The sequence below is a fragment of the Papilio machaon genome, chromosome 14 (genome assembly GCF_912999745.1).
Source record: "Papilio machaon chromosome 14, ilPapMach1.1, whole genome shotgun sequence".
Classification (NCBI taxonomy): domain Eukaryota; kingdom Metazoa; phylum Arthropoda; class Insecta; order Lepidoptera; family Papilionidae; genus Papilio; species Papilio machaon.
The window spans coordinates 5,457,204-5,484,608 of record NC_059999.1 but is presented as its reverse complement, the minus strand read 5'-3'; the positions used below and the strand labels follow the sequence as shown (position 1 = coordinate 5,484,608).

Sequence of the window (27,405 nt, the reverse complement as noted above, 5' to 3'; positions counted from 1 at the left end):
TTTCTCCAAATATTTTTTTGTCTATATATTTATTAGTTAGAATAGTTGTGAATAGTTAGTTATGTTTGCAACATTTTACAAGAAAAATGAAGGAAAGCCCTGAAATATAATTTAATTTCTCAAAAATGACCACCATAGTTCTGAAAGAAAAACATTACTCCGCTGTCAAGATGATTGATTTGCAATTTCAATCACTTGACTTGACATTTACTTTTCTTTTCACAACAGAAAAGACGTGAAACTTGAAGATTAACTCAAATTAATTCATAAGCTAATTTATTCAAATAGAATCGTGAAGTATTGAACTAAATTCTATTTGTAGTTAACTTCTAATTTTTCCTGTCCAGTCAGTCTACTTACTAAAGTATTGTAAGAGTGATACAATGATATTTACTTCAAGAATATTTTGTAAATACATTCAATGTAATTTTGCTTTTATACCTTACAGACATATGCCTAAAAGATATTATTTCTGTATTTATAGATGCGGATTAAACTATTCGAACGCGGGCTAAAACTTGCAACTGGGAATTTGAAGAAAATGATGTCTTTCCCTGATTCTCCCGCGAAAGCTTCGCTATGCTGCGAAGAGAATCAAGAAGGTGCTCCCCCTACATATGCCATGTATGAAGCCTTGAAGGATTCTTGCCAAAATAACGCAACTTACTTTCAACCTGATGATAGTGAGAATGGTCAAAGATTGTACCAAGGTTTCATGACTTTAATTGATCATATAGATACAGTATGGCCACTTGTTGATCATGTAAGAAAGGTGAGCATTAATTTGTTATATAATTTGAGTCTAAACTTCATTGAATCTTTTAGTAAAAAAAAAAAATTTTTTGAATGTAAGATGATTACTTTGTTTTTATTGTTACACCTTTGTCACTAATCACAATAAACATGTGCATGTGCAAATACAATAAACTATCGCCATATCATTTACTCCACAACATGTGTATTAATAAATTAGATATATTCATATATGAACTTTGACCTCTCTTTATTATACCCATAGCTATGATTTACTAATATGTCTACATGTCAAATAAGTAACACTCAAGAAAACACAAATATCATTAATTTAGACTTAAGTGAAACTTAAAAACTATAGATGTATTAGTGTGGAAAAGGCAAGAGAGGTGTGTCATGTCATGATCATGCCAAATAGAAGTCCATAAAATTTGCTTCCCCTCTGGGTAGGTGTCTGTTGTATTGTTTTTTGTTTCTCTATTAAAATTTTTGTTTTAGGTGGCACCATTTTATGATTTTGATGCAAAGTCCCCAGGCAATGGATATCGTAGCTTTGTATCAGTTGTGGACTCTTGTGTTCTGCATGGACTGAAGCTTAGCAGACAAGTTGGGGCAGGAAGGGATGCACTGCTTTTTCGGAAGGGATATTTTGTAAAGTAAGAGTTAACATTTAAGAATATACTCTAGTGACCTTTTTACTTTTTTGTGTCTACTTTAACTGTTTAATTTGGCTGTAGACATCTTTAATATTTAATTCATAATTGAATTCAGTTTTAGACGTAATCTGAATATGTTTATAAATTTGGACTTAACACATATAAATATTACTCATTATCTTAAATCTACTTACAAAGATGATGGGTTAAAAAGGTTAATTAATAATATGCTATTATTAATAATTTGCACATGATTTTTTTTTTTACAAACAAAGTGACTTGTTGACTGCGTAAGCATAGCTAATTAGTGATAACATGCAATTTTGTAGCTGCATGACTAATATTACCAAGCATTGTTTATATATTAAGATAATTGTTTGAATATAATAAGTTTTCGCTAAGTATATTGGCATTTTAGCGTTAATCTGATGACTAAGGATATGATCTGTTATTTGATAATTACTGTTTAGAAGTTATAAGTAAAATTTCCATTACTTTACTGCATTCAATTCTCTTGGTTATTATATTTTTTTTTTTTGGTTATAGTATTTTGAATTAGAGATTCCTTCCTTTTTTTTTTTGTTAATAAGAGGCATAACTTTTTTATAACGAATAGCGTTTTTTTTCTCTTCTGTACTTCTTAGAAATATTTCTTTGGAATCAGATCAACTTATTTGAAAGCACATATTCTGATTAAATATAATTATTTATTCAAGAAGATTACGTCACGTATTTATCATTTTTATATCCGTACGTTATAAATAGATTCCATCGTAATTACATTCACCTCAACTACTTTAATATTCTGTTATTTTTGTTTATTCTCTATCTTAGTTATCTATATTTTTGTCAATCATTGTTAGATATTTCGTAATAGCGGGCCGTTTTGAATACTGAAATGGAACCGCGATAAAATTGAACCGATGCCAGAATCAATGGAATGTCAAATGGATTTAATTGTGTCGAAACATGTTTTTTGTTTTCTTTAATTGCTGATAAATGTAATTGTAGTATTAGTACTACGACCGATGAATCTTGAGATTGTTGAATTTTATATTTAGTTTTAACCCGGTTGCCACTACATTGCTATTTTGGACGTATCGTAAAGATGTATCAAATACACGTTTAATTACAATAAGAAATACATTTACTTATTATTCAATTAGTCATTGCATTTAAAGTGACCTTTACATTTTCTTTAAATTATAATTTGCAACACAAAGTTAAAAATAACGTATGCTGTAATAATGAACGGAAGTCTGCAATACTCAAGGTTGTTGTTAAAACAAAAAAAATATATATTTTTACTTATACTTTAAATCATTATATTTTGGTTGTTATTGTATTAATAACCACATACTTTTTGTTCTTCGAACATCGTTAAGATTTAAGATTATGTGAATATCAAAATATCAAGTTTACAAATTATTACTCTTTAGGTACAGGTCTATTTCCACTTTGAATAGACTTGTATACTATCGGGGCTACGCCAGTGGAAATAATAACTAGCCTTCATATGAAATGTAGCTAGAATCGCACTAGCCAAATAGTGGAAATAAGGTCTTAGTTCAAATCTTCCATCCACTTCGATGCTGATGTAAGATCGGACTATAGGAATTACAAGTAAAACATTGGCACTCGACAGTCGTATATAGATCACTAGTGCAGTTAACCTGTAATATAGGTATCGGAATTCTTTATTGACTTGATCATTCTGCCAAAACTGGCCACGAAAATTGTTTCAATAAAATGTACTTGCGACTTTTATTACTTTTTGGCGACTCTATTCTTTACGTCGTATTGAAACTACGATCAAGAATATACAGGTAAAATCTGTAGCCTTTACAGCTAGCAACTAGCAGCAACTATGACCTATTTTTTTTTCTCTGCAGTATCAGGAGTAAAATCAGCCAGGTTTTTAAAATATTTGTGGTATTATTTCCATCGATAATACTACTTTTTTGTTTTGTCTAGAGAGATCGAGTCATGCGGTCAGTTGTTAGCGTCTCTGGGCACATGTCTACATCACCTACAAACGTTACTGTCATGGGCGCCCCCTGGCGACCTGTTCCCTACAGAACAACATTCACCAGAGGAATTGTTTTCACAAGCTGATACTATCAACCAGTATTGCTTCTACGGGAGATGTCTTGGTTTTCAGGTAATACTCTGAAGATGTAGTATTAAAAGGTTTAAACTTTATGACCGCTTGTCTGCATTGTTGTTGTTTATTAGAACATGTTTAGTAGAACATAATTTTGATGTATTTAGCGTATCTTGCAAAATTGCGACCCATTGTAAAGTTTGGATTGCACTTTAGTATAGATTTAAACATATGAAACTTACGAATGAAGGTAAAACGACAGAGTAAATGTTAATTAAAATTGTTAACTTGTCAACACAAATAACTCGCCGCACCGTATCTAAGATTATCGTATGTACTTTCCCCAGTTCACGCCATCGATGAGGGGCATACTTAAGGGTATTTCAATCTGCATGGCGGGCTTCTCCGAGGCGTACTACAGCCACGGCAACCTGATCAGCTCGGTGTGGACCGGAGGACAGTACCTCATTGATCCTGAGATGAGAGCGCGCAGGATTGTTAACATATCACAGTCCGCTAGTGTCGAATTTTGTAAGGCGTTTTGGTTTCTTGCGGAGAGTGGTAAGTTAAAAAAATTAACAAAATGAAGCTAATGATTTAATAGTAGTCAACCAGCTTCAACATCTGTTGCACGAATGAGCCGACTTGCCCATGGGAAAACCACGACCACACAAAAGACACGCGTCAAGTAGAAGCAATTCCGCTTACAGTCTGATGTCTGTAAATGCCGGAAGCCTAATTTACTCTTTCTTTCCTTTTCGACCCCCTTTTCTTTTAAGAGTGGTAAGGGAAAGGGGATATGACGGAAGAAGGCACACATATGAATTTGTAATATTCTCTCCCTGTGAGTCTTCTTCTGTCTGAATCAAAATTGGCTTTTTCTATTGTAGACAGTTAATTAATTTCAGAAATAATGAAGCGAGTGCCCAGCCTGATGTCATCAACGGTGGCCGTCAACAAACTGATAACGATACCGCCGGAGCCGCTGGTGGTGAGTGCGGAAGGTGCGGAGAGGACAGTGATGCCCCCCACCGTGCACATCGGCCTCCAGAACCTTAATGTCAGACTGATCAGTGTCAATAAGAGAGCTGGCATGGTGAGTCTTACCAAGATAAGTAACCTTAGTAGTTGAACTTACCGCGAGTTATTGTTTGGTCTCAACTGAACCACCATAAGCGAGAAACTCGGATTATTTAGATACTTCTAGAAGCGAGATTAATATCGTGGTCCCTTGGACTCTCGCTTATCTTAGTGCTGTTTATGAATCAGTGTGTATACAAAAGATGTCTCTATATACTTTTTATTTCTCTTTTCAAATATATTTACGGCTTAAGTTAATCAGCGCGTCCCCAAAAATTGTGTTCTGCGCAGCGATTGCGAAGCTAAGAGCCAACAGCTTACCTCCTTTGCTTCCACACCATTTTTAGTAATGGTACAGTTATTGGAATACCTTTCAGACAGGTGAAGGTTCATCATCCTTACCACCGGCAGAGGGAGTTCTCTTCCACTGTCATGGCGGTGGATTTGTAGCTCAGAGCTCCAAGTCTCATGAGACGTACTTACGAGAGTGGGCGACCAAGTTGAATGTGCCAATACTCTCGATAGACTACAGCCTGGCCCCGCAGGCGCCCTTCCCTAGGGCACTGGAGGAGGTCTTCTATGCGTACTGCTGGATGGTTAATAATTTTAAGGAAATTGGTACTACAGGTATGTTGTAGAAGTAGCAAAGGGTCTTGTTAAGATTTTGGGTAAATTGTTTTTTAACTTTGTTTTTTTTTTCTCTTATTAAAAATTTTTGTCTTGATAAGTTTTGTCTTGTGTATCAGTCTTTAGATATATTTCATTGAAAATATCTTTAGGTGTACGCTTGGACATTAGTTTAGGACTTTATATATTGCGTTTAGTATTTGCATGTTCGCCAAAGAGCAAATTGACTTGATGGTATATGACTTTAATGAAAATAATAGCATTAAACTTACTTATTTTTTTTAGGTAAACGTATAGTGTTCGCTGGAGATTCGGCAGGTGCGAATCTAATAGCAGGCTGTACTCTCAAGATCCTGTCAGCTGGACTCAGACCTCCGGATGGTCTGTTCATGGCCTATGCCCCTCTGCTCGTTAGTTTCATACCCAGCCCTGCTAGACTATTGTGTTTGATGGACCCTTTGCTGCCTTTTGGATTCATGATGAGATGTCTTAAAGGTAAGAAAATACCATAAAATCTGACTGTGCGTTGAAAAGTATCTATTAACTTATCGATCTTAGAAAAATCATAATGAAATTAATTATAAGATCATCAAAATTAGTGTCATAAATTATATAAAATAGTTTTTTTTTTTAATTTTAGCATATGCAAGTCCAAATACAACAGGCAGGGGTAAGCCAGACAGTCGGGGTAATAAAGAAACGACAGTGTCAAATGTTACAACTCCTTTAGACAGCAACGGTTTTCTCAAAGTTAGTCCTTCACAAGGTAAGATTTGTCATCAACTCCCTCTAAATGTCTATTACTGTATACTTAATATGTGTTTCAGAACTAATGTGTCCATTTTCAAAAAAAAAATGTTTGTAATATTCTTATTTATAACGGCCTCAAATGCCTCATTTTAGTCTTCTTTCCCTTCCCACCCTCTTCTTATAGAAAAAAGATGGAAAGGGGAAGTGAATTTGATGAAGGATGGGACGCATAGGAAGGGGAAATATTCTCTTTCTGTGCGTCTCCTCCTCCGTAGACTAAAGGTATAACCCATCTGCAATAACGGATGTCTATGCAGCGGTCGCTTCGCCATTTCGGCGAATTCAGGTGGCTGCTTGCTTGTCACCTTAATAAAAAAATCCATTACATACATTTTATAATCATCATCATCAGCTCACTATACGTCCCCATCGAGGGGCTCGGAGCCTACCCCAAGTTAGGGGTGACTAGGCCATAGTCATTTTATAATACAAAATGTTATTTGTATGCCATGAATTATCATAGACAAGGTCAATCGGGTTTGTAATTTTCTTATTATTTAACATTCCTCAGAGGGTATAAGTGAAGGTCCTTCATCATTCGAGGAGGTATCACCTTCAGACCTGGCGGAGCTGCAGGCGCACAAGTCCGGCAGCGAGAGAAGACAGTCTTCTGATACCACCATCAGTGCGGCCTCACTGCAGAGTGAGCATACTGCTACTGGTCAGTGGTTACACTATGTTATATTTTAATACATAAATTTATTTTTTATGTGTCAACTAGCAGTCTAGCAGAATTAAAAAAACTTAATAAATAGCTTATGTGAAGTTCCAAACTATGTTCTACATCTATGCCAAATTTCATCAAGATCTGTTAAGCCGTTCCGGAGATATCTTCAAACAAACATCTATCCATATAAACATTCGCATTTATAATATTATATAACAGAATTTAAAAAAAATTATGTACAGTTTCAAATCGATTCCTAAATATTGTTAACCAATTGGTAGTCCTAAAGTTCGTAAATCTTACTAATATAAATGCGAAAGTTTGGTTATATGGTTATTTGTTACTACGTATGTACAAAACGAGCGTCGGTGGCTCAGGGGTTAAGCACTTGACTTGCAATCTGCAGGTCCTGGGTTCGAATCCCGCCATGTACCAATGTGTTTTTCGAGTTTCGATTTACATATGTGCATTTATCCAACGTTCTTACGGTGAAGGAAAACATCGTGATGCTGCACATATCTGAGAAGTAAATTCAATGATATGTGTGAAGTCAACCCGCACTGGGCCAGCGTGGTTGACCATGGCCTAGTCACCCCTAACTTGGGTAGGCTCCGAACCCCTCGGTGGTGGCGTATAGTGAGCTGATGATGATGATGATGATGATGTACAAAACAGCATAACAGCGTAGTCTGGAAGAATACATAAGCTACTTACTAAATTTTTTTTAATAAAATTTTTGCGGAAATAAAAATATTAAACAATATAATGTCTTCTGTAATATATATATATTTTTTACAAAGTTAACGTTTCGTTTCAAAATAAACTTTACCCTGATCTTTTACTTTGATAAACTTTTGTGATGTACTTAAATATGTAACGTTTGAATTTGAAGACATTTTTTTTTATTAATCAGGTATAACACCAACGGAGGATAAGTCTCAGCAATACGTATCAGAGTTCCTGGAGCGCTACGTACTTGATAGTGATACAGACTCTGAAGGTAGAAGGTTTCCCATCATCAAACCTAACACCACAATACGTGAAGATTCACAAAGGTACGTTTATTTCTTTGTGTCGTCAGCTGCAAAATAGGTTTGTTATTTTTATATCACTATTATTTTACACTCAGGGACTACACTTAGTGATTATGAAGATTTTTATGTGTTAAATTATTTATATATCTTCTAATATATAAAATTCTCGTGTCACAGTTTTCGTTCCCGTACTCCTCCGAAACGGCTTGACCGATTCTCATGAAATTTTGTGAGCATATTCAGTAAGTCTGAGAATCGGCCAACATCTATTTTTCATTTTTTTTTTTAACTGCGCGCGGACGGAGTCGCGGGCGACAGCTAGTATATACATATATATATATATATATATATATATATATATTTATATATATATATATATATATATATATATATATATATAAATATATATATATATATTTGTACATATACATATATATATATATATATGTATATGTACAAATGTTTATATGATTAACATTTTGAAGGGAATTGGAATCAGAAGCTTCTAATACACTTGTCGGAGAACCTCCTCTAGTTGATGAAGCAGATGCCAAGGACAGCAAGAAAAGAATTAAAACTAGGTAAATATTTACATCTCTGCCAATACAATTGTCTGTTAGGAAATAAACTAGCCAAAATTGTTGGCATTGAATGTGTTAATGTTAATGAATACTTAAACTATTTCTCAATAAAAAAAAAACTCAAATCCCATACAATAAAATTGCAAGTACAATCAATTATATTCAAACTAGCTTTTGCCTGAAACTCTGACTGCACAGAATTAAAAACGAAATTATAAATAGACTATGTATTCTTCCAGACTATGTTCTACATCTGTAGAACATAGTCTAGAACATAGTCTAGTTTCATCTGTGTCAAATTTAAACTTTCTCATCTATATATATAAAAGAAAGTCGTGTTAGTTACACTATTTATAACTCAAGAACGGCTGAATCGATTTGACTGAAAATTGGTGGGCAGGTAGCTTAGAACCAGGAAACGGACATAGGATGATTTTTACCCAGTTTTCTATTTTTTTATTCCGCGCGGACGGAGTCGCGGGTAAAAGCTAGTTTATAATATTAATAAGATTTATGAATTATCTTACATGCAATTATCTGATGGATTCAGCGAATGCTTGTATCAATATAAATTTGTTTTCAGGATAAGTGAAGCAGCGACCGGTATAATGGGAGCTATGTCATCACGTTTCGCTTACATCACTGGTTCTAATTCTATCAGCAGGCCTACGCAAGAGGAGTTAGTATTTATATGATAAATAATGAAAAGTTGTTACTAGAATAATCATCATCATCAGCTCACTATACATCCCCACCGAGGGACTCGGAGCCTACCCAAGTTAGGGGTGACTAGGCCATAGTCGACCACGCTGGCCCAGTGCGGGTTGACTTCACACATATCTTTGAATTTCTTCTCAGATATGTGCAGGTTGCATCACTATGTTTTCCTTCACCGTAAAAAAGTCAGATAAATGTATATATGTAAATCGAAAATCGAAAAACACATTGGTACATGGCGGGATTCGAACCCAGGACCTGCAGATTGCAAGTCAAGTGCTTAACCCCTGAGCCACCGACGCTCTCCCTACTTATTACTAGAATAAAATCTGTTTTAATAATATTAATTAATATGAATTAATTAAAATTTAGGTTAGCAGTGCGCACGAACTTAGATGCATTGATAGTGCGGAGTCCTTCCGATGAGTTCATATTCTCAGTGCCACGCGACCCGCTGCTGTCACCATATTGGGCGGACGACGATCTCCTGAATAAATTCCCGCCCGTCAGGATACTGGTACATTGACTTTACAAATGATCTAAAATATCTATTAATGGATGGGTTATTGCTTGGAAATGACAGCTTTGACTTTGTTCCCACTTAAACCGTTGTTACTGACATTTAACTCTATCTCGATTATTCGATTTCTCACCACCGCTCTAAAATGTCCAAAATCAAATAGGCACAAAATACCACATCTTATAGCCAGTCCATTTATAGTCATCAGCGGTACAAAACAACTAGCATCTTATAGCCAAATAACAGGCCGGTAAGAAAGATTTGAAAAAAAAAATTTTTTTTTATAATTTGCTCGTCTTCATTTCATCTTTTTGCTGTATATTTTGGTGTATTTTTTTACTTTTTATAGCATTGATACAGCTAGTATTAAATGATTCACAGACAGTACACTTGGACCCGTGTTTAGACGACTGTGTGATGTTCGCGAAGAAACTCAAAAAATTGGGCAATGAAGTTGGCATCGACGTACTTGAAGGTCTGCCTCACGGGTTTCTTAATTTCTCACTGGTAAATTAATTTTTTACTATCTATAAATAAGAACACTGTTTTTATCTGCTCTTTTCATTGAAATTCTTATATCCCTAAGATGACAATTGAAAACAAAGAAATAATCTAAAAAAAACTTCAACATTATGAACCATGGCCATAATCATTAAATTAACTACTTTCATATAAAATGCTAGCAAAATTAATTACTTATTACAGATGGCCAAAGAAGCTAACGAAGGTTCAAAACTATGCATGGAACGTATAAAGCAATTACTCGATTTGGAAAACGAAGCTGGCTCATCGACCGGCGAAGAGGACTTATGAATATGTCTGTGCTGCCGACGAACGTAAGGCTTTAATGTGCTGTGTCTGTGCCTAATAAACTTTAAAAAAAAATCCGGGCTCTATGGACGTAGTTATAGACATCTTGCGCATTGAAAAAAGTCGCACTATAGTTTATGGTATGGCGTCTTTCAGTGTTTCAAATTACAGGGCTGTGTGGATACAATGCATTGACCACTAAATATTATCGAATACAATGAATTTTTTCTGTGTTTTTAAATTCTTCGTCCCTATAAAAATTAAATGATTCTATAATTTACTATAACATGTAATAAAATGGTAATGTGGCTGTAGGAATAGAAAACGTTTGCCTTAACTAAATAAAAAAAAGTGTTTTATGCATTAACTTTAAAAATTAATAAAAAAAAAATATGTTTAAAGAAAAAGCTGTAGTGACATTATTTCCAGGAATTTTAATTTGAACTTTATATGGTAGTTAAAAGTATAATTAAAAATCTGCCATCATAGAAAAGTTAGATATAAAAGAAATCCGTCTTAGTCTTATTAGATTTGGAAATTAACTATGATTTATTCATAAAATCACAGGTGAGCACAGTTAATCAAAAAGTTAACTTCGTTAATCGTTAATTCGTTAATTAAAAAATTAACTTCGTTAATCGTTAAAGCGTTAAATTCTCGAAAATTTAACGCAAGTTAAAGTTAATCGTTAACAGTTAACCATACCAAAATTATACATACTAATTTCACACTTATTGTGGCGACACTTGTTTAAAATAGTAATTTGACTATACATTCTATAACAAATTAGTATTAGAGACAAGTATGTATGCATTATAGTATATTTCATTACGAGTGCGGAAAGCCTGTCATTGCAAAGAGTTCCGACAAATGTCTACCCGAGGCGAAGGTGAGGGTTGACAGTTGGAACAAGTTGTAATGACAGTTCCGCACGTGTACTAAACAACTATTTTTAATACAGTTGCGAAAAAAATAAAGCAATTTAATAGAATAATAAAAACACAATAAACTCAACTAACAAAAATGTTTGAAAAATGGCGCCAACGGTAAAAGAATACAAACAGAGATTTTTTTTGTTTTCTTCACCCATTCTGGGTAGGCAAAGGGAAATATGCCCAAACAGCCGAGTAGATTATTTTTATGGGTATGAAATGAAAATTAAATTTAATGAGATGAAATAAAATGAAACCAACCTAATTCATTGAATCAAATGAATAAATCTGATATTGTAACAAATTAGGAGCTCCTTTTTAGAAATATTTGCATGAATCATAAAAACTTCAATGATTTTTTTTTTCTTTTTAATAGACATTATTTTGACAGTTGGGAAAGAGATCGCACAAGTTTGGAAAAGCTAAAGAAAAAGCACGAGTAAAAAAGTGTTTTTAATAAAAAAAATGTGGCTCAAAAAGTGGCATATTGCAGGGACCAAGAGCTTTCGGAATGTGGGTTATTACCTACTCGTGCTTTTATATACTCGTTATGAAATATACTATTTCGAACCTTCTTTTGATTTTGTCCTGTTGGTCAAGACTTTCCCGTACGCTCTGATGCATCATACTAGAGAGAGATACATCATCATTCGAGTCGCCGACAGTAGCCCAATATAGTTGAACTTACGAGCGTGGCGTGGTGCGTAATTTAAACAAAATGACAGCACGTCTCCAAGTTTCTAATTTAACGATTAACGGACTTTTATTAACGGAAGTCGACTTTAACGGAAGTTAACAAAAGCGTTAACACTTTTTGAAGTTAACTTAAAAGTTAATCCGTTAAGCAAAATGTTAACTTCGTTAATTAACGATTAACGGATTAACGAGTTAATGCCCAGCTCTGCATAAAATATATGCCTGGTGTTTAAATTTCAATACAATGACAATGTCACTCGATATTAAGTTAATATGGAATACAGCAACCTTAAAATATATAAAATAGATTCTTATATATTTATTTATATAATTATAAATTTATATTATATTACGTAAGTCGCTCTATCGCTTAATATATTTTTTTAATATGGATTAATTTTTTTCAATTTGTAAACATAAATTATTGAAATGCACGGACCAGAATATTTAAGAGTCCGAAGATTGATATGAAATTACTTATGTGTTCAAAATGTTGACCGAAAATTATTTACTTAATAAGTTTTATCGGATTTTTAACATCACAAAAGATATATTTTCTACTTTTAAATTTATTAATTAATCTGTTCCTATCCCAAACCAAATATGTTTGCCAATTTTTGTATTAACTTTTACTACTAATACTCATTCAATGTATTTAAATTGGATGGAGGAAATATTTTACTCGATGCCAATCTGTTTTTTTTTATTGATCTTTTGGAAAATTTTAAAATGTTTAATGCAAGGATCTTGTAGTAGTCTGAAAATTTTCGAACTAAAAATGTTACCTTGACAGTGTCAAATTTGACCAATGAGAAAACGTCAGATGCACCGTTTAATGTTGCCGTATTCAAATAAATAATTTCGAAATGCCATAAAAATAACATGGATGATGTTATAATATGATGGTTAATTTGCTAATGTGTATGATGTATCAAATTAACTAGGAATTACTACGAGAACTAAGGTCATAAGTAGCAAATCATCAGAAGAAGTTAGGAAATTTTTGCTTACTGGTAATGGTAACCTTTAAGATTTGTAGGCGCCTGTCAACGTCAAAAAACTACTATAACATCCTTAAGGGCTTATACAATAAAACAAGAATATCTGGCCAAATGAGAGGATCCGCTATCGCAGTTAGTTTGCTGTCATAATTTAGTTTGTCTTATGCCCATCTGGTCAAATATCCTTGTCGGTCTTGTCTTAATGAAAAATGAAAAATTAACAGGGAATTTGAAAAAGTTATGAATACTTTTTGGAATATATAAGATTCCATTTTTATCCACTTATTCCTTATTATTATCATGTAATGGATTAATTTGATTATATTTTTATATAGTAAAAGTTATTTTTATTATTTCTTTAAGTACAATTTGAATTTATATTTTATAATTAAAAAGAATGAATTAATTTTGTAAGTATTGTTCTCTTCGTTTTAGTTCTCGTATTGTTTTTAGTAGATTAATTTCATTTAATTCTTTTTTATTTTAAATATGTTCAAGAATTATCGTACTACAATTATTTAATTTGTTCACTATGTAATGCCTAATTTTATAAAAAAAAAAACAATATTAAACAGCAACCAAAGTCCATAGCTCAGCGCAGTACTTTTATTTGCTTTAGTGACATGATAAAGTTAAACCCCTAATGTTAACCAAAGATTTTAGTAATTATTTTAATTTAATATAAAAGCCAGTTTAGGCATTTAATATTATATTTTTTCCATTTTCATGGAGTAAATTTACTGAATTTCGATGCAGGATTCTTCCTAACCTACCTGTCAATACCGGAAAGTTTAGACCTATTTTAACAGTGGTAGATTCATCAACAAAATCTGTTACATGAATTGGCCAGCTTGACAGGTGAAATACCATGACCACATAAAAGACAGGTGTGAACTAGAAGCAATTCCGTATTTTGTTTGATGCGTATGCGTCCCAGATCCTTAATATTGATCCTCTTCCCTCCCCACTATTTTGCGATGCAATGTGGATTTGACAGATGAAGGGAACGCATAGGAAGAAAAAAGAGGATACTCTTTCTATGTGTAGTGGTCACTTCGGGATTTTGGCGAATTTAGATGACTGCTTGCTTATTTATCATTTTATACTATAAGAACACCAACTCATTGTTTATTTATGAGTTACAAAACTCTCTTGTGTTAAAAAAATATTATACTAGTACCTAAATCTTTTAGTTTATTTATAATAACTCAGCAAAAGATTCAAAAATATGTAAGACACTGACCATTCTCGAATCTCGAATAAAAGTATACTTATTTTTGTACACCTACTGAATTTTATATGTTAACAAAAATTACAGTTTTATTCTCATTTTATTTGTGATATCATTGAATTCAAATTTAACCACATAATAAATCTAGATATCACGGATATTTAAATTTTATAATTATTATTAATAGCAACTTGTACTGTATATCAAATAGTGCATTTTTTCTTCAAAAAAGAAGCATTTAGGAAAGCTTTATATGTATATCATTTGGGTTTTTGGATTGTAATTTTAAATTTTGTCTATGAATGATTTGAAATGTTTTGTTAGAAAGCTTTTTACCAATATTTTTGTATCAATTAACAATTGTTATTGGTAGTAAAAGTGATTTATCTGAATTTATATTTTGTTGAACCTAATTGTTATTTGTTGAAGCAATATTGACTATTTCATTTAATTTTTGTTATTGGAATAAAAGTGTTCATATTATTATTTTATAAGCTTGTTTTGTTTATGCAATATTAAATGTCTGTGATAGAATAAATGCTTTCTAAAAGCACAGCAGTATTCTTAATGCAACAATGTATGTAACTGTGTAAATCGTTTTCTTTGTGCATTAAATTTATAAAACTGAATGATATTTTTATAGATTAGAACTATTTTACGTCGTTTGGCAAATTATATTACATTTATTCCATATGGATATTATGGAATAAATGCAGGCCTTAAATGTGGAGTTATAAAGAAATGTCTAAGAAAATGTATTATCTAAGTCCACAGTAGAAAATCACTAGTCACTCGACGATATAATTTTATGTTCTAAAAATAAATATGTTAAAATTGACGTTTTGTTTTTTTTTTTGTTAGATACTGTCCGGAAATAACATTTACATGAAAATTAAATATCATGGCGGTGAGGAATATGATTTAAATAAAGAACATTTTTAAGTAATATAAATTTATTTTACTTGTTATTCTGTGGGTTTCCTAGTTGGGTAAACCCAACACTCATTTTTCTTTAGATTGATATAATAGTATTTTCAGTACTTTTTTTTTCAATACCAGAAGTGTTTTTGAATTTTTATCTTAAAAATAATGGTTCAGTTTGATAATAAAAAAAACCTGCGAGAAATGTTATCCATGTTTATTGTACTAATTCTAGAAGTTGTATGAAAACATTTTATTCAACGAAGTTTGTTACAGATTTGAAAAATTGACTTTTTGGTAACAGTGTTGCCACATATAATGGGTACAGAAAACATGCTGTCATTTTGACATTTAACAAAATAGGTATAAATTTATAATTTTTTTCCGTATTCTCCAAATAAATAAAAAAGAATAAAAATCTTAATATAAACTGTATTCAGAAGACAAGTCAAATGTTTTAAAATATAAACAAGTCATTAGGTACTTGATCAGTTTACAATAACCACTAAAAATAGAAAACCAATTAAATGCGAGGTGACTCATATTTAGACCGGAACAATCTTTTTTTTACATAGACAAATACATGCAGCCCTTACAGATGAAATGGCATTGAAGTGTTATTTCTGCTGAAGAAAATTATATGAAAGCATTATCTCTGGTTTTTCGAAAAGCATGAGAAGAAAAACACTGATTGTATATAGATCAATCAGAAACTAAAATCCACTGATACAAAGCAAATATTTCATTTGAATACATTCTCAATTTAATTTATGTAACTGCAAAGGACAAAGATATCCCTCCTTTGTAATTTTTATTTGTTATAACATAAGGGCTCATGTATTTATATATACATATTTCAATAAATATGTACTGCAAATTTTGTTCTGCCACAAATTAAGTGTAGTTAAAAAAATGTCTAGAACTAAATATTCTTGGTATATCATATTTATCCACATCCTAATTCTTACAAATTCTATGTTACTAAAAATTCAGAGAGTTAAAGATATTACTAGATTATTATGCCATACAAAGCATGTATTAAAAAATTCCATTGTAATAGTTCTTTCATCAACGTGAGCACATCATATTTATACAAAGCAGGTCTTGAAGTTGATGAGATTACAGTCCGTGAACTCTATGGCATCATATATCCACAACCACAACCTATGATTAACCTGTTCTTTACAGATAACTTAATTTCCATTCAGTTGAGATAAACATTGACTTGTATACAATCCTTATAACTTATGTCTTATCACTTTTTTTCACCATGATATCTGCATAGGACTTGGATATAAAATGTTCCCGCATTCAATCAACTTCAAGTCCATTAGTCTTGGCATGAGGCACAGATCCATTAACTAGTGGAGCAGTTGTCTGTGGTTCTCTGATTGTTTTTTGTAATACATGGGCATCAGCAGGTTCTATTCTTTTGTAGTAATGCTCTTTTGTTTCTACAATTTCAAAGCCAAACTTTTTATAGAAGTCAATAGCCCCTTCATTATTTACTTGAACATGTCTGGAACATATTAAGAAAATGTTTTGTATTTCCTCACCTGTAGTAATTAACCACATTCATGCTATGGTCATACTTATCACATATACATCAACCTGACCTTATCCCTATTATGGGTTGGCACAGTATATACTACACTTCCATACATTTCTATCAGCTGTCATATCTGAATTCACCCACTTCTTACACAATCCATCCACACTTTCTTTGGTCTTTCTCTACCTTTATAGCCATCCACATTCAATCTCATTACTTTTTTGCTTATGTTTGTTTATACTTATCACATATACATGTAAAATATAATTTTCATTATTGTTTAACATTGTACTAACTTACAAGTGATGTACAAACACATGAAATTGACTGTATGCTAGGGCTAGTTTTTTTTTTATAGTTTATCTTGTATTGGCAATAACATAGATGCAGGTTTTAAATTGAATAATAACTAACCTTGTTTATGAACTAAATTAATTACCTACAAAGGCAGAGTTGCTGCTTACACAGTTATCTTCTTTTTTGAAGCTTAGAAGAAAATGTATTTATTACACTATCCACAATCATTTTTATATTCAGCTTTTTGAAGAATAAATTGTCAGTTATTAAAATGTTAATCTATTTTTATAACTATTCAAATGGGTATGATAAATTTAATAGGATTTAGCAAATTGACAGAATAACTGCATGGAGGTTAGTTTTATGGATCTCTGTCCAATATATGTCCAACAGCTGAATTACTTAAGAAAATTGTTTTATAAACATCGAAGGATTCTAAATAAATAAAAAGCAGTTTATACTTACAAGAAAATGCTATCAAAGTTACCATCCTGTTCCACATATTTGAGCACATGTTCGACCATCAAAGTACCTATGCCTAGTCTTCTGTACGGATATAAACATCCCAGGGTCATTATGTACAATCTTCTGGAGTTCTCCGTAGTGTCTATCCTACAACAGACGGCTCCCACTACGATATCATTGTAATAAGCTAGCTTCGCCAACTCTCCGGCCTCTAAAACATCTTTGTAGAATTTGTCATTGTAGGATACTGGAAACACGACTGTGTTCAGCTTCTTTAGTTGCTTGATATTGTGGGGTGTCACGTCGCCAAGTTCTATTTTAGCTCTGGAAAACCAAAGATGTTCTTTTATGAACAAATTCGAGTGATGTCGATATTGCTCACTCGCGAAAGATAACTCTTGTCCTGTCATGCACAGTTATTAACGTTACAATATCTTACACTAATGCAAATTATACTTTACCTAGTCATTTTAATAACTATTTTTACACTAAAAATTTAAAAACTAAGCTAACACAGTTATATCACACGAGATCACTCCCGCCATCTACGACATTAGCTAACTCGCTTGCTCCTTATTGCCATGAAGGAATTTTGATTTTCGATACTCATTTCTGACAATCATGGATTACAGTGTTTACACATTCTTTGAGGTGATCGTAATATTTGAAAATGCAGATCAACTATTTTCTCAATATGAAACCCTTATTAATACTTAAAAATTCTTCGAAGCAAACGTATTACCGCAAAGTAAAAAAGTCAATTAAAACTTAAAATTATATATTCCACTGAATACTTTTTACTCCTGTCTCCTGTGTAAAAGAATTAAGTCAGTGTCTTAAAATGTGAAATAAAAAAGATTTGAAAACGAAAAAATTGTTCTTTTGTTAAATTTATACGTCAAATTCTAATTCAAAAACTATTGAAAAGTTATTTGTCGTATTTTGTCACTTATAATTATTTATATATTGATTATGTTTGATAAAATGAAATACGGTAAGATTTATTTAAAAAATGTTTCTATCCAGAAACGTTTGTTTATATGGGAAAACACGAGATTCCAATCAACAAAACCGTTAGAATCTAATGTTCAAAAAGAAATCTCGGCTGTTAGAGTAACTCCGTTAAGTGATGAAGCAATAAAGGATGTGTGTCCTGCTCCACGAAGTATGCCAATGATATTACCTAAGGATCCAGTAGTTTTATCATTTGAAGATGTTCCTGGGCCTAGGTCATTAAAATATTTGGCCAATTTCCGTCAGTATATTTCAGACATTGGTACTCAGATTACAGCTGGCTTTTTAACAATAGGACTAAACGCTGGTGAGTTGTAACTACCCCAAATTGCATAAATCCCTAATCCCTTAACATTTACAACAAATGAAAAACCAAGAACCATATTAACTAAGAAAGAAATAATATGAAAAAAGGAGAGGAGTTGAGAATTTAAAATAACGTTTCTACTAATAAACTTAGTACCTCTGCTTTGGCTACTGTCTATGATTGAATTTTAAACTTTCTTTGCCACACAATACTATATCATAAAAGTAATGTAATTTTTAGGTGCATATTTCCACAAAAAGAAACCGAATCAGAGTTTATCAACTTTATTTGATGAATATGGTCCGGTTGTGCGTTTTGTGAGTCCTGTAGGCGGTGACGTGGTACTGATCAATCGTCCAGATCATATACAAAAAGTGTACAACATGGAAGGTGTTCATCCAGTACGATCCGCTTTAGATTCTTTAGAAAAATACCGGTCGGAATACAGAAGTCATGTTTATGGTGGGATTTATGCAATGTAAGTATTTCAATTTTTCACGTATCTACCCTCGAAAAACAATACCCTCAAATCAGACAAAAATAACAATATTATATATTTAAAAATTTTAATTATCTTCATCTTCATTACCCCCAGCCATGGACCAGAATGGACGCGTCGAAGGTCGGTGATGGATATTCCGTTACAAGATGCAATCACGCAACACGTGCAGGGTATCTGTGAATCTTGCGATATGTTTACGCAGAAAATATACAACTTGCGAAATTACCAAGATGAAATACCGAAAGATTTAGTAGATGAGTTGAATAAATGGGCATTTGATTGTATGGGTAAGTAGTATATCCATACTAAATGAACTAGTAATGGTGTAACGTAGTTTATAGTCGGAAGTAAACTTGTGTAACTTCGCAGGTTTGATTATATTTTCGAAAAAGTTTGAGATGTTAGACAAGGAGTTGATATATAGCCAGTGCGACATGTCATGGCTTTATCACAGCCTGGTGAAGGCCAGCGAGGCGATCGCCAAGTGCGAGAGCGGCTTGCATTTGTGGAAGCTGATGCCCACACCTGCTTGGTACTCGCTCGTCAAGTACTGCGATAGCTTGGACAAGTAAGTGACCACTGTAACCTTTAGACTAAAAGGCTAATGTTATTATAATGTTATTGGTGAGTGACATGTACCTAAGCTTATTGGGTAAAGTATAGTTTTTTACTACTACCTACATATTATGTTAATATTGACCGGTAGGTATAATATGTCACCTGTGGCTTTAAATTTAACGAAAAGACTTTTTCTCTTCGGAATAATTTGATAGTCACAATAATTCTCGGTTTACGTTATTCCTGTCCATTGATTACTACTGGAAAAAGATCTAAAGGGCGTTTACATTTTTCCAGTTTTAATCCAACACTGTTTTCGATCGCTGGACTTGAATAATGAAAACCAGGAAATAAATTTCTTAAATATTTATCTTATTTATATAACTTGCGACCTAGTTCGTATTGATAAACAACTGATGTTTTTTATTAGTAAGGCATTAATATTTTAAAATTATTTTCTAATTTTTAATTCAGTTTAATTGGCAAGCATGTCCTTGAAGTGGAGCAACATATTGCGCTTAGTAATGATAAAGGCAAGTTAAAAGGTAAACGTCAGTTTTAATTACGAAAGTTTAATACAAATATATGTATTTACTAGCTGTCGCCCGCGACTCCGTTCGCGCGGAATTATAAAAAAAAAACGTAATAAGTAGTAGCCTATGTGTTCTTCTAGACTGGTGTACATCTGCGCCAAATTTCATCAAGATCCGTTAAGCTGTTTCGGAGATACCTTCAAACAAACATCCATCCATCCATCTAAACATTCGCATTTATAATATTAGTAAGTTTATTAATGTTATCGTTCTGTTAGATGGTAATCGCTTCATCGGATCGATGTTACTTGGCGAAGATAAAATGAATGTGGAGGATATTGCGACGGTCGTCATGGACATGCTTTTGATTGGTGTTAACACGGTACTATAATTACAAAAATATATACAGTTCTATTCAAAGTTTACAGCGGCTCGCATTTTCACACATACACAGAACGTATTGGGTTACTGCGGGATGTCAAAGCACTTTGCACACGAAGACAGAACTCGAAGATAGTTTAGAGCTGATATTAAGTTCGAGAAGTTCAATTAGTGTTTTAATAATGATCTTTTTGCATAGATAACTTCGGCGATGTCGTTCTTACTGTACTTCATAGCAAAACATCAAAGAGTACAGAGATTACTTTATCAAGAAATAGAGGAAAACATTACACCAGAGTTGTTATCAGAAGATATTAATAAAATTAAAGAAAGGACGCCTTATGTTCAAGCAACAATCAAGGAGACTCTAAGGTAGGTGGTAATTTGTTCATTCAAGTAACATCTAAATTTAAAACATTTCAATGTTAAATAAAACTGTCATTTTCAGATTGACTCCACCGATACCATTATTAACAAGAATTTTACCAAAGAACATAGTTTTAGATAGCTATAAGTAAGTATATAAAAAATATTAAAGATATACATAGTATTATATTTTTCAGATATCTTGGCGGCTCTAAATATTGCACGAATCGCTGCGCAGACACAATTTTAGCGGCGTGGGGGTAGGTCACTGCGCAGCGTGTCGATGAATTTGGGCTGCTAAGATATATGAAAAGAATAATAAAAGATAATAATAATTCACCAATTTTTTCTTATACGAGTTATTTCATTCATGACTTTCATACGCAGACATACATATTTCCTTTAGAAATTTCTATATTGATTAAGACATTTTTTCATATCTATCCCTTCCAAGATTGTCATCTACCCTCTACATTATTTATTTTGTGTTTGTACAGTCATCTGCATAAACTTGTATACACTTTCGGTTTTGAAATATCTATGAACGTATCAGTCTTTATACGTTCAACTATGAATACTTGCTATTGGCGAAGACGTGCTTACGTATTTTTTAAACTGAAGGAGTGTACAAGTTTCTGAAGTTTTGTAAATGTTTACATATTTATGCAGCTGACTATACATTGTAATAGGAGTGATTTTAATAATTAAATTTTGCGTAGTATACCGCGAGGTACTCTTATTATGATGTCAATACAAGACGCCGCACTAAAAGAGAACAATTACGACGACGCTGCCAAGTTTTACCCCGAGCGGTGGCTGAACAAGGAATCTGAAAACAATCACGACTTTGGATCGATATCTTTTGGTTACGGCGCAAGGAAGTGCTTAGGGCAAAACATTGCTGAAGTAATGGCAACATTACTTATTACTAAGGTGTGTAAACATAGACTAGAATAAGTATACTAGCTGTGCCCGCGACTTTTTCAGTGTGATACTGTCTTCGGGTAGCATTTTAATTATTTATGTTATATTATTTTTAACTTAAACTTATTAAACAACACATTAAACTTACAAAACGTTCACATAAACCTTACATATTCCCATACAAACTGTCATCCCGTATTTCCCTATTGTTACATTGCAACAACTTTTACAAACTTTGTATGTCATATTTATTTATATCAAATCAACAGCTTGCAAACAACTTTATGTCCTTCCCTTTTTCGCATTAAAAAATGGTCTATGTCTTTTTTCAGGTTCTAAACTCTCTTGTACCAAATTTTTCATTAAAAATTCAGTAGTTTTGGCGTGAACGCGCTTCAGACAGAATTACTTTCCCATTAACACTATTAGTAAGGATTATGTGAGTGAAAAGTGTTTAAGACCCTTTTTCCACTAACAGACTGTTTGTGCACAGTCAACAGCAGTCATCAGTCATCAACCAGTGTGCTCTAACAACTCCAAGTCCGTCATGAGGAATAAAAGAACATGTTAAAATAGTGTTTTTGATTGGGATATTAATTTCCATAATCTAATTTTATTATAATTCTCAGGTATTGAAAAAGTACAAACTGGAATATCACTATGGTGATATCGAACCTACTCGAAGTTTTATCGCCAAACCAAACAAGCCTTTGAAAATAAGATTTATAGATAGAGGGTAATGAGAAAAGTTATGCCATTTTAAGATTTACATATTAGCTCTTGCCTTTTTTCGCCTTAAGTATGTTATAATAAAGTTTATATTTATTAAATTGTTTTCTTCTTTGGATTGAATGGCCGCAGCACAATTCTTATAAACTTAAGGTGACTTGTGTCTATGTATGACATTCTTTGCTAATGATGAATTAAGACTTTTTAGACTGAATTTAGAAATGCTGAAGAGAGGTTTCAGAAGATGTAGTCTAAATTGAAATGTGTACTTTAGTAGTGGAATGAGACAATTGATAACCTTACAAGATATACATCTGTGCCAAATTTCATCAAGATCCATTGGACCATTCCGAAGATACCTTCAAACATACATCCATTCATCTAAATATTCACATCTAATATAAAAGAAAGTCGTGTTAGTTACACTATTTATAACTCAAGAACGGCTGAATCGATTTGACTGAAAATCGGTGGGCAGGTAGCTTAGAACCAGGAAACGGACATAGGATAATTTTTACCCCGTTTTCTATTTTTTTTTTATTCCGCGCGGACGGATTCGCGGGTAAAAGCTAGTTTATAATATTAAAAGATGTCTACACATTTGGGATGCTTGGAGTTTTTTCATGTAAAAAAAGTAAAACTGACCTTAATTTTTATTACTATTTATTATTGAAAACTAGAATAAACAATTTATAGTAAAGATATGAAGAAATTAGTAAACTTTACATGGCTAAAATTAAAATTAATTTAAACAATTTTCTATTTTAAATGGCTACACTATATTAATTTTAGTTATCTCTGCCGTCGAGATTTGAATATGTTCAAATACTTTCCTCTTGTCATTTCCTTAGCTTCTTCAAGTCCAAGCTGATAAGCAACATCATGGAGACGTTTCACTTCCATTATCAGACCACTTGTTGTCAACGATCCAAGTTCTGTAAAATTTATTTATTATATATTATATATATTTATTTATTTTATTATACTTTCCTCAATGAGTTGTTGTGAGATACTAAACTAAAAATGAACTTCCTACTTGCAACTAACATTGGAAATTTACTAAAGAATATAATTTAGCTACAAGGTTTAGTTGTTTTTTGCTAGAAAAAGCCTAAAATAGAAAAATCTAAACAACTTCTACTGCACTTGTTGCACTTGTTTTATTACTGTAAGTCGAATAAGAGATGATATTTAATTTCGTTAAGAGTTGATAATTAATATTTTTGTGATCGACAGGTAGTTAAAAATAATTATTTAGATAATAACTTACGTCGCATGTGAGCGTAGTCCTCTTTGGTAAGTCCTTTCCACGACGGAGGAGATTGATCGACATTCTGTAAACTCGCAAACTCCGAAACACCAGGAACTGCGAAAGAGTCGTTTGAATGTTGTGTACTGTCTTCAGTTAGCGACAAATTGTTATTGCCGTCACCCATTTTAAATTAAGTGTTTAAAATACAGACGTTATAACTGAAAATAGGAAGGTGAATGGATCGTCGTAATGGTGGACGGAATGACAACATAAGAAATTGAACGTAACACGCGCGGATTTTTGAAAATCCATATCCATTTTGCAAAATGTGCAAAATTTAGTGATTAAGTTTGAATGATATTTCCTTACTTTGTTCAGGCCATAGTTCTGGTGAGGCTCTATCGAGCTTTTCTAAGCTAAGAAGACTTTCCTCTAAGGACGTCAATGGAATATCTTCGGATGTTGTTTGCCCTGAAAGAAAATAAATTTACTAAAATTTCAATGGTAATAAGTAATATTGAACTAATTGAATGTGTGAGTCTAATTTCAAAATTAAATTTTAAATACGTAAAAAAGCAGAGTAAATGCGATGAAAATATATTTACCATCATTCACAATAGAATTATGTTTCGCGGCCATTTTCCAATTCTTGAGTTGACATATAAACAAAGACATTGCCTAAACTTTTTAAATTCATAGACTACACGACGCAGACAAATTGATTGAAACGTCTACAAAGTTCTGACAAATGATTTTCAGCTCAGTTAGTTTAACATTTTCGTATTTAAAAAAAATATTAAATATTGTACCGAAGACAGTGTAAAATAATTTTATTTTCTGTGTATTGTTACCTTTAGTAAGTGTTACTTTAATTATTTTAAGCTTAGATATGAAACTTTTTTCGTTTTCGGATAATTAGATTTTTCTATATGTTAACATTGAACTAGTTGTCTCCTTCTTTCTTCCGGTTGCCAACACAAGGCAAGGTGAGTCTTTAAGTTTTTCCGCATGGTTTTTAAAAGTATTTGAGTTATAATAAAGGTTATCGTGATATATAAGTGATTTTTAATAACAAGGTATGGATTAGAATTTCATATCCATTAATTTTTTTTAATGTTAGTGTTCTGTCAGTGTTTCAAACATGCTTCATGTCCCTCGCCAATAAGTACCTCACAAGCATCTAATAATATTTTCATAATTTTTGTAGCCTAATATAGTCAAAATGCTACCTTTGTGTTGCTTTATGTTAAAGTAAAAATAAAAGTTTTTGCTACATGCAACCGCTATAAACAAATTCCGTGAAAAGCAACCTAACCTATGAATGTACCAATCTGGGTCTCGAAAGTAGTAAGGAATGTTAGTGATTTCAAATAATGAATTATAGTAACCAATATTTAAACGTATTTTATAGGCTACCGTCTCTTTCTTAGCCGAAGTAATTTAACCACTTTTGAATAAAACTTCAAATTAAGTTGAATTTGTATTTTTTTTAGATGCGTTCCGTGACTCTTAAGGATGTCGAACAAGACAAGGTCGTCAAGACCGTGGCTGCTCACTTGAAAAAGTACGTAATTTTTGTTTGTAAAGATATGAATATTAGATTTTTCAAATTGGATAAAAAAATAATGTTATTTGTAACTTTTTCAGGACGGGCAAAGTTAAGGTTCCAGAGCATATGGATCTGGTGAAGACTGGTCGCTTCAAAGAGTTGGCACCTTATGATCCTGATTGGTTCTATGTTCGTTGTGCCGCTGTCCTGCGTCATGTTTACATTCGTTCACCAGTCGGAGTAAAAACTGTTACTAAAATATTTGGAGGCCGTAAACGTAATGGAGTAACCCCATCACACTTCTGCAGGTAATTCAATATTAATTTCAGTTTACAATTTAATAAATTATTAATGGTAGATGAAATGATTTGATATTAATTCATAGCTATTTTCAAATTGTTATGAGAATATATTCATATTCTACCTTTTTTGTTTAGATATAGAAAAAGTATAATAAACTGATGCCATAGTTTGATTATTGTTAAGGTACTAGAAGAAAAATCAAAATATTTTTTGATATCTAAGACTATGTCGTAAAGGACAAAAGTTTTACTGAAGAATTTCATAAAATATTCAATTGGATTTGATCAGTGAAGTTATTATACATTTTCATATTGATAGATATGCATATTTATGAAGTTATGGAAATTATTAAAAAATCAACAATATTTGTTTGGTGTACAAACTGGCTGGGTAGAATGGTGAAATAACACAACCATAGAGAGGATAGGCGTAAAGTGGAAGCAATTCTGCCTTTCGTTTTATGAGTGTGCATGCTGGAGTCCTAATTTTAGTCCATGTTCCTTTTCCACCTTCGCTTACAAGGTATGATGGGAAGTGGAAAATATCATTTTTCTGTTGATTAAAGATAGGCAATGTGTCAGTGATTGTAGATGTCTGAGCAGTAGTCGCTTTGTTATTTAGTTGAATCCAGGTGGCTGCTTGCATTTGCCACCTTATAAAATAAATAAATTAAAAGCTGACGGTGGGTTTGGATCTGGAACAGTAAATTTATCCGCATCTTCCTACTTTGGGTTTATTTTTTGGTCCAAACCTTTTTGTAGTTTTTTCTATGATTGCATTGAAGTTAGTCAAGCAGCTGCTATAGCTTCCTATAAAACTTTTCTTTATTTTGAATGTGAAAGATATGATGCAATTATTTAAATTCAATTGGTAGGTCCTATTTTGGCTTATATGCCAGTTATAATTCCTTAGTTTTATAAACTATCTACTAAATTATTAAAAGTAATCTAATTTCACAAGTTTGTTAACAGCTAATGATCAAGCCCCCCTTGAAGTAAAAAATATTTTTTATTCCAAAGATGCTTATCAATGTGTGGTTCCATTTTTGAATGAAAAACTGACAAGTTTTATGAATGTATGTCTATAGGGATTGGAGACACATATTATTATTTGGTAGTAGTTTATATATTTATTTTACATTTTTTGAACCTTTAGGCGCAGCTGCACCCCCTGCCCTCCCTTAGCAACACCCATCCTATGAATATCACTAAAAGTTCTAATGAAAGTTCCAATGTTGTTCTTTGAATTATGTTTTAGTAAATATAATAAGGAATTTGTAAGTAACGTTAGATAACATGTTATGTATTATTTCACAGATCATCAGGTAGCATTGCTAGGAAGGCTCTGCAGGCCCTCGAAGCCTTGAAGTTGGTGGAGAAAGTGCCAGACGGTGGCCGCATTCTCACCGTCCAGGGTAGACGCGATCTCGATAGAATCGCTGCACAAGTCCGCCAAAAAGCCAGGCAGCAGGCTAAGCAGAGTGTGATTGTATTGTAATTATATGATAAATAAAAACTAAAAATAAACTATTTT

General features: G+C 32.5%; 5 protein-coding genes across 8 annotated transcripts; 3 read left to right on the top strand and 2 right to left on the bottom strand.

Annotated features, from left to right (window-relative positions):
* Positions 1–231: 231 nt before the first annotated feature.
* LOC106708647 (hormone-sensitive lipase) lies at positions 232–10,605 on the top strand. Of its 2 annotated transcripts, XM_045680874.1 has the most exons (16): positions 232–408; positions 485–772; positions 1,252–1,409; positions 3,384–3,570; positions 3,861–4,074; positions 4,422–4,609; positions 4,971–5,220; positions 5,506–5,715; positions 5,861–5,986; positions 6,542–6,691; positions 7,611–7,752; positions 8,217–8,312; positions 8,896–8,991; positions 9,402–9,546; positions 9,931–10,056; positions 10,255–10,605. In XM_045680874.1, exons 2-16 carry the CDS (start codon positions 485–487, stop codon positions 10,360–10,362), a joined length of 2,484 nt encoding a protein of 827 aa, XP_045536830.1. In that variant the 5' UTR covers positions 232–408; the 3' UTR covers positions 10,363–10,605. The 2 variants fall into 2 exon arrangements, with proteins under 2 accessions (XP_045536830.1, XP_045536829.1); XM_045680873.1 differs by lacking the exons at positions 9,931–10,056; positions 10,255–10,605 and having other exon boundaries at positions 232–369; positions 9,402–9,619.
* Positions 10,606–16,036: 5,431 nt separating this feature from the next.
* LOC106708748 (probable N-acetyltransferase san) lies at positions 16,037–18,075 on the bottom strand. Its single transcript, XM_014500300.2, has 3 exons — positions 17,916–18,075; positions 17,455–17,778; positions 16,037–16,659 (listed from the first exon to the last, which is right to left on the bottom strand). The coding sequence occupies exons 1-3, from the start codon at positions 17,921–17,923 to the stop codon at positions 16,452–16,454; spliced, it is 540 nt and encodes a 179-aa protein (XP_014355786.1). The 5' UTR covers positions 17,924–18,075; the 3' UTR covers positions 16,037–16,451.
* Positions 18,076–22,865, top strand: LOC106708636 (probable cytochrome P450 301a1, mitochondrial). Its single transcript, XM_045681092.1, has 11 exons — positions 18,076–18,111; positions 18,481–18,775; positions 19,016–19,253; positions 19,371–19,564; positions 19,647–19,845; positions 20,310–20,380; positions 20,647–20,750; positions 20,949–21,121; positions 21,198–21,263; positions 21,835–22,048; positions 22,669–22,865. The coding sequence occupies exons 1-11, from the start codon at positions 18,076–18,078 to the stop codon at positions 22,777–22,779; spliced, it is 1,701 nt and encodes a 566-aa protein (XP_045537048.1). The 3' UTR covers positions 22,780–22,865.
* A 618-nt stretch (positions 22,866–23,483) lies between these two features.
* Positions 23,484–24,686, bottom strand: LOC106708819 (protein lin-52 homolog). Of its 2 annotated transcripts, XM_014500377.2 has the most exons (4): positions 24,626–24,686; positions 24,390–24,491; positions 24,039–24,134; positions 23,487–23,703 (listed from the first exon to the last, which is right to left on the bottom strand). In XM_014500377.2, exons 1-4 carry the CDS (start codon positions 24,657–24,659, stop codon positions 23,561–23,563), a joined length of 375 nt encoding a protein of 124 aa, XP_014355863.2. In that variant the 5' UTR covers positions 24,660–24,686; the 3' UTR covers positions 23,487–23,560. The 2 variants fall into 2 exon arrangements, with proteins under 2 accessions (XP_045536937.1, XP_014355863.2); XM_045680981.1 differs by lacking the exon at positions 24,626–24,686 and having other exon boundaries at positions 23,484–23,703; positions 24,039–24,238; positions 24,390–24,443.
* Positions 24,687–24,972: 286 nt separating this feature from the next.
* On the top strand, positions 24,973–27,401 carry LOC106708842 (40S ribosomal protein S19a). Of its 2 annotated transcripts, none has more exons than XM_014500421.2 (4): positions 24,973–25,006; positions 25,514–25,584; positions 25,668–25,877; positions 27,189–27,401. In XM_014500421.2, exons 2-4 carry the CDS (start codon positions 25,514–25,516, stop codon positions 27,367–27,369), a joined length of 462 nt encoding a protein of 153 aa, XP_014355907.1. In that variant the 5' UTR covers positions 24,973–25,006; the 3' UTR covers positions 27,370–27,401. The 2 variants fall into 2 exon arrangements, with proteins under 2 accessions (XP_014355907.1, XP_045536956.1); XM_045681000.1 differs by lacking the exon at positions 24,973–25,006 and adding an exon at positions 25,038–25,096.
* Positions 27,402–27,405: the final 4 nt, after the last annotated feature.

Bases quoted from the DNA above. Each gene is read 5' to 3' on its own strand.
- LOC106708748 (XM_014500300.2), bottom strand. The intron at 16,660-17,454 runs GTAAGTATAAAC...AATATGTTCCAG, and splicing joins AACTTTGATAGCATTTTCTT to ACATGTTCAAGTAAATAATG.
- LOC106708842 (XM_014500421.2), top strand. From the start codon at position 25,514: ATGCGTTCCGTGACTCTTAAGGATGTCGAACAAGACAAGGTCGTCAAG. The intron at 25,585-25,667 runs GTACGTAATTTT...TAACTTTTTCAG, and splicing joins GTGGCTGCTCACTTGAAAAA to GACGGGCAAAGTTAAGGTTC. The intron at 25,878-27,188 runs GTAATTCAATAT...ATTATTTCACAG, and splicing joins ACCCCATCACACTTCTGCAG to ATCATCAGGTAGCATTGCTA.
- LOC106708647 (XM_045680874.1), top strand. From the start codon at position 485: ATGCGGATTAAACTATTCGAACGCGGGCTAAAACTTGCAACTGGGAAT. The intron at 4,610-4,970 runs GTGAGTCTTACC...AATACCTTTCAG, and splicing joins TCAATAAGAGAGCTGGCATG to ACAGGTGAAGGTTCATCATC. The intron at 6,692-7,610 runs GTCAGTGGTTAC...TTTATTAATCAG, and splicing joins GAGTGAGCATACTGCTACTG to GTATAACACCAACGGAGGAT.
- LOC106708819 (XM_014500377.2), bottom strand. From the start codon at position 24,659: ATGGCCGCGAAACATAATTCTATTGTGAATGATG. The intron at 24,135-24,389 runs GTAAGGAAATAT...ACTCTTTCGCAG, and splicing joins AGAACTATGGCCTGAACAAA to TTCCTGGTGTTTCGGAGTTT. The intron at 23,704-24,038 runs GTAAGTTATTAT...TAAATTTTACAG, and splicing joins GGACTACGCTCACATGCGAC to AACTTGGATCGTTGACAACA.
- LOC106708636 (XM_045681092.1), top strand. From the start codon at position 18,076: ATGGATTACAGTGTTTACACATTCTTTGAGGTGATC. The intron at 18,112-18,480 runs GTAATATTTGAA...GTTTCTATCCAG, and splicing joins ACACATTCTTTGAGGTGATC to AAACGTTTGTTTATATGGGA. The intron at 19,565-19,646 runs GTAAGTAGTATA...GTAACTTCGCAG, and splicing joins ATGGGCATTTGATTGTATGG to GTTTGATTATATTTTCGAAA.